At 56.8% G+C, this 6,110-nt stretch overlaps 1 protein-coding gene across 1 annotated transcript in view; it reads left to right on the forward strand.

Annotated features, from left to right (window-relative positions):
• The window catches only part of LOC102138490 (mitochondrial inner membrane m-AAA protease component AFG3L1-like), a 29,214-nt gene extending 25,230 nt beyond the window's left edge, over positions 1-3,984 (forward strand). Inside the window, 5 exon segments of the mRNA XM_005592848.5 lie at positions 2,067-2,182; positions 2,691-2,891; positions 2,970-3,164; positions 3,649-3,839; positions 3,841-3,984. Of these exon segments, the coding sequence (XP_005592905.5) occupies positions 2,067-2,182; positions 2,691-2,891; positions 2,970-3,164; positions 3,649-3,839; positions 3,841-3,970 (833 nt within the window). The 3' untranslated portion in view covers positions 3,971-3,984.
• The last annotated feature ends 2,126 nt before the right edge of the window (positions 3,985-6,110 follow it).

Below are 6,110 nucleotides of genomic sequence, written 5' to 3' on the forward strand. Positions count from 1 at the left end.
TGAATGCCTACTGTGGAGGGCAAAGAAGCTTTCTTCCCTGAAGGGAAAGGATGAGATTTCCTGGGAAAAGCCTCCTGGAAGCTGTAGGGACCTTCCTGAGCCTCCTCAGGACAGTACTGTTGTGAGAGGAGTGAACAAAGTGGATTTCTTTTTTTTTTTTTTTTTTTTTTTTGAGACGGAGTTTAACTCTTGTTGCCCAGGCTGGAGTGCAGTGGCATGATCTCGGCTCACTGCAACCTCTGCCTCCCGGGTTCAAGTGATTCTCCTGCCTCATCCTGAGCAGCTGGGATTACAGTCATGTAGCACCACACCTGGCTAATTTTTGTATTTTTAGTAGAGATGGGGTTTCACCATTTTGGTCAGGCTCGTCTGGAACTCCTGACCTCAGGTGATCTGCCCGCCTCGACCTCCCAAAGTGTTGGGATTATAGGTGTGAGCCACTGTGCCCAGGCTTACGGTGCATTTTCTTCAGCTTGGTGGGGAGCGGTATCCATCTCTCTCTTCAGCTCAGCAGACTGTAGAGTGGGCTGGGTCACAGCCTCCTGCAGCTAGGCCAGCTTGGGAACTGGAGTCAGCTGTGAGGAAGGGTCTCCGGTGGCTGCCAGACCAGGCAGTGCCAACACGGCCTTGCTTGGCCTGGCTCTCCCTGGTGCAGTTCTGAGGGTGGAGAATAGGGAAGTGGCCAGTAGCCATCCTTCATGGTCCACCCCAAGCTGTGAGAGCTGACATTGGTCAGGTGGAAGAGTGTTCTAGCTGCTGCTTCTTTATGTAACCATTTATCGAAGCATAATGTATACATAAAGTACTTATGATACTGAGTATCTCAAAGCAAACACTAAAGCTGCTGCCTTTTTTTTTTTTTTTTTTAAGTGGAGTGTTGGGATCTTGCGCTGTCTCCCAGGCTGGAGTGCAGTGGTGCGATCTCGACTCACCGCAAGCTCCGCCTCCTGGGCTCAAGCAATTCTGTTGCCTCAGCCCCCCAAGTAGCTGGGACTACAGGCACGCACCACCACGTCCAGCTAGTTTTTTGTATTTTTAGTAGAGATGGGGTTTCACTGTGTTAGCCAGGATGGTCTCGAACTCCTGACCTTGTGATTTGCCTGCCTCGGCCTCTCAAAATGTTGGGATTGCAGGCGTGAGCCACCGCGCCCGGCCAAAGCTGCTTATTTTTATTTAACTTAAAAAAATTGGCCGGGCGCGGTGGCTTAAGCCTGTAATCCCAGCACTTTGGGAGGCCGAGACGGGCGGATCACGAGGTCAGGAGATCGAGACCATCCTGGCTAACACGGTGAAACCCCGTCTCTACTAAAAAATACAAAAAAACTAGCCGGGCGAGGTGGCGGGCGCCTGTAGTCCCAGCTACTCGGGAGGCTGAGGCAGGAGAATGGCCTGAACCCGGGAGGCGGAGCTTGCAGTGAGCTGAGATCCGGCCACTGCACTCCAGCCTGGGCGACAGAGCAAGACTCCATCTCAAAAAAAAAAAAAAAAAAATTAAAAAAATTTTTTTATAGAGATGGGGTCTTGCTATGTAGCCCAGGCTGGTCTCAATCTCCTGAGTTCAAGTGTTTCTCCAACCTTGGCCTCCAAAGTTCTGGGATTCCAGGTGTGGTCACCATGTGCTGCCACCAAAGCCTCCTGAGGGCTGTCCTGGTGTGATTAGAGGGGTTTGAGGAGGGCTGGCTGTGCCATCTGTGCTTTTCCTTTGTCCTGTTACCTGCCCGTACACTGGGCTGTTAGGGCACTGAAATCATCCCTCTCTGTCTTGTCATGCTGTGCTGTCATTTTTAGTCAAACCAGAGGATATGGTGCCTTTCTGTGTTTCACATGCAGCTGTTCCCACTGGCTTCAAACGGGCCTGTTTTAAGGCTTCGTGTGAGGTGTGTGGGATGTGGGTTTCACTGCAAAGCAGAAGGCAGCATGGAGCTGGGGCTTGGCCTCTGCTGTCTGGTATAGACAAGCCTGGGGATCAGGTGTAGCTGCAGACACGGCTGGGCGCAGAGGGGGGGACCTCATTTCCAGCCACCTACTCCTGCCCTGCCTCACTCCCCTGGGAATGTGATGTGTAGGTCTTGAGAAGAAGACCCAGGTCCTGCAGCCTAGTGAAAAGACAACTGTGGCCTACCACGAGGCCGGACACGCGGTGGTGGCCTGGTTCCTGGAGCACGTGGACCCCCTGCTGAAGGTTGGTCTTCCCACCCTGAGTGAGTCTGCCCGGCAGGCTGGGGCCTGGAATGTCTGTGCCAACCTGTGGTCATGTGGGCATGGGACATTCAAGGGTTGGCCCTTTAACTTTTTAAGGAATATACTGCTCTAGAATTTGTCAGAAGAACCCTTTGGGGTGGGAAGGAAGAGCACTGGGTTCCAAATGGGGCCTCGGCCATGCGACTCCAGGGGGCAGCCTCAGTGTTAAACCCACCTCACTCCTGAGCTCTGGGTTCCACCATTGGCCCCTCCAGAGCCTCTGCAGGGCAGGCAGAGCAGAGGTGGTTTCCATGTGAAGCCCCCAAAGGCGGGTGCACTTCTCGGGGCATCCCCATGGTGTACGAGGGGCCTGGGTCAGGCTCTCTTCTCTCACGTTCCAGTAGAAGGACCTGTGGTCAGAGCTAGGGTCAGGTGGCCTGGCCGCTCCAGGGTGGCTCCTGGAGGAAGCGGGGACAGTGGGGTGACAAGGGCATGTGTCCTGTCCTCAGGTGTCCATCATCCCCCGGGGCAAGGGGCTCGGCTATGCACAGTACCTGCCCTGGGAGCAGCACCTCTATACCCGGGAGCAGCTCTTCGACCGCATGTGCACGATGCTCGGGGGCCGGGTGGCCGAGCAGCTGTGCTTCGGGCAGATCACTACGGGGGCTCAGGACGACCTGAGGAAGGTCACCCAGAGTGCGTATGCCCAGGTAAGGGTGGGCGTCCCCCAGCGCGGGCTGCAGGAGGCTGTGTTGGGCGCAGGCTCATCCTGGGTTCCGCACTTGCAGATTGTGCAGTTTGGGATGAGTGAGAAGCTGGGCCAGGTGTCCTTCGACTTTCCCCGACAAGGCGAGGCCCCAGTGGAGAAGCCGTACAGTGAGGCAACCGCCCAGCTCATTGACGAGGAGGTCCGGTGCCTCATCAGCGCTGCCTACAAGCGCACCCTGGACCTGCTGACACAGTGCCGGGAGCATGTGGAGAAGGTGAGTGTGGGCCGGGCGCGGTGGCTCAAGCCTGTAATCCCAGCACTTTGGGAGGCCGAGACGGGCGGATCACGAGGTCAGGAGATCGAGACCATCCTGGCTAACACCGTGAAACCCCGTCTCTACTAAAAATACAAAAAACTAGCCGGGCGAGGTGGCGGGCGCCTGTAGTCCCAGCTACTCAGGAGGCTGAGGCAGGAGAATGGCCTAAACCCGGGAGGCGGAGCTTGCAGTGAGCTGAGATTGCGCCACTGCACTCCAGCCCGGGCTACAGAGCAAGACTCCGTCTCAAAAACAAACAAACAAACAAAAAAAAAAACAAAAAAAAAAGAAGGTGAGTGTGGCTTCTGCCCAGACGGTCGTGGGTCCCATGTTGGGTCACGGTCAGGCCACACCCGAAGGCCACACCCATCCTCGAGCTTGCTTAGGTTTGGTCTGTGAGCATGTCCTCAGAGCTGTCTGACAGGTGGGCCGTTGTTTCCAGGTGGGCCAGCAGCTCCTGGAGAAGGAAGTGCTGGAGAAGGCAGACATGCTGGAGCTGCTGGGCCCTCGGCCCTTTGCGGAGAAGTCTACGTATGAGGAGTTTGTAGAAGGCATGGGCAGCCTGGAGGAGGACACGTCCCTACCCGAGGGGCTGAAGGGTTGGAACTGGGGACAGGAGGAGGAGGACATGGAGCAGCCTGTGCAGGGGAGCTCTGCATAGCCTGTGGCGGTGCCTGCACCTGCTGCTGGGTGGAATTCCGGTGACTGCCACTTACCTGGGGCCTTTGCAAAGCAGCTGTGGACTCTCACCCAAAACAAATTAAAATGTGACAACTGTGAACGGGTGTTTTAGATCAGGGTGCTCTGAGCCCACATGCAGGGAGTGGGAGTGGACAGAGGGGGTACCCTGAGTCCCTGGGTCCTGCTGCTGGAGGACAGTCGGGTCCAGGGTTAGATGGGAGAGGCCCCAGGGCTCTGGCCCCTGTGGTGCTGAGGCTGGCATGAGTGTAGCTTCAAGAGGGACTTGGTGGGGCACCTTCCGTGGAGGCGTGTTGATGTGGCCATAAAGTCACTCAGAGGAGCCTGGGCCCAGCACAGAAACCCTCACAGTTTGGTGGAATTCAGAAAAGGAGAGCGTCAGCCAGGTATCAAGGGTGAGTCAGGTTTCTAAAGCAGCTGTTTGGATTGGTGGAAGCTGATCTGTTGATCTGTCCTTAAAAAGGATTAAAAAGGAAAGTCCACACCACCCACAGGTGCGTGGCTGAGGCGGGAGGAGGAGCTGTGGGGCCTCAAACCTGGGTTCCTCATCCGGGCACCCCCCACCCCCGCCTGCACCTTGGCTCCGTGGCAGCACTGCTCCGAGTATGAGGGACTTGAGTTGCTTAAAAAACCTGGCCCCTGTCCTTGGGTGGAGGTGCTCTCACTGCAGGATGTATCTGGGTCATCGGTTCGGTTCCTGTGATCCCTTTTTGTTGGAGTCCTGGAGAGGGAAGCTCTGCAGGGCCCCAGCCGGCTCAGGGGTGTTTGTGGAGAGGCCGTGGTCCTGAAGCCTCAGCACGCGGCTGCCTCTGACCCTGGTGCCTGTTCATGAACCCTTTTCCTGGGGTTGGGTAGCTCCTAATTTTTGTTAGGGAGGCCCCTTCTGGGCTCTGAGCTCCAGGCCCTTTGGTGCCTTGAACTGAGGGAGGCTTTGCTTTTTCTTACCTGGGGTGTGTGGGACTCGGTGAGGATACCCCTTGTGCTGTCTCCAGTACGTGACCTACCTCCGGGATTCACTGGGGTCAGCAGCAGTGTCAGCCTCAACCATGCCTTGGGGTGGGGGGGATGCGTGTCTAGGTCACCTGGGATGGGACCTGGGGGATGCCCATTTGCAGATGTCCTGGGTGAGCGGTCGTAGGAGGAGGCCCTGCTTGTGGGTCACCTGGGATGGGACCTGGGGAAGACACCCTTTTGCAGATGTCCTGGGTGAACAGCTGGAGGAGGAGGCCCTGCTTGCTGCCCTGGGCACTATTTGTTCTCAGCCTCTCTCTCGACCTAGGCCAGATCAGACACTGGGGTTTTGTAGTACATTTTATAAATTGCTTGTTACGTTGGCCTTAGAGCCTCAAAAATATAATTTCCAACTGGGGGTGAACACGTTCAACTTTTGCCGTTTGTAAAATGCATATCATCGGACTCAACAACTCTCCAGCACTCAACCTTCATCATGGCCTCCACCAGACCCAGAGTAGCTGAGCCACTTGGGGTCCGGTTGGGGCCTGGTCTCAGGTCCCTCAAATGGAGGTGGGGGTGCTTCCTCAACCCCACCCTGCCCCGGTGACATCGTGGCATCTGGTGGCCTCCGGGATGCACGGTGGTCATGGGCTCATGGCTCCGGCCCCACTGTGGTTCCCTCCAGCACCCCTGGGAGAGCCTGGGTGTCCGTTTCGTCACCTCCCAGCCGGCTGCACGTGTCTGGGGTCCTTCACGATGATCTGGGTGTGGGATCCTTGTGCCTCCCCTACCGGGCTGTTCCCTCCAGACCTGTCTGCTCGGCACCTGCCTTCACCCTCACCTCTTCAGGGCTGTCACGCGCCTTCCCCTCAGCCTTCCTGCATGTGTCCTTCACAAGCTGTTCCTTATGTCAATCAGGAGTCGTCTCACCCCCTGAATCAGACACCATTTTCCACGGCCTTTTCCCCCGTCCTGGGCGTGACCTGCAGTTTGCCTCATCAGTCTGTCGATGGTAGCTCAGCTGCACCTTTGCTGAGAAGCTCCATCGGCCAGAGTGACACCTGCGGGTGCTGCTGTCTGTGCTGTGGTGGTCTGTGCACCCTGCGGGGACACGAGCCTTCAGCCCCTGTATTTCTCAGCCTGCCTGCCTCCCTCCCTCTGCCAGAAGGGAAGGTGGAATGGGGTGGATTGCGTGTAGCTGCCGGTAGCTGTGCACCCTTTCCAGAAGGTACATCAGACGGAGGCCGTTTT

The sequence above is a fragment of the Macaca fascicularis genome, chromosome 20, assembly GCF_037993035.2.
Source record: "Macaca fascicularis isolate 582-1 chromosome 20, T2T-MFA8v1.1".
Taxonomy (NCBI): domain Eukaryota; kingdom Metazoa; phylum Chordata; class Mammalia; order Primates; family Cercopithecidae; genus Macaca; species Macaca fascicularis.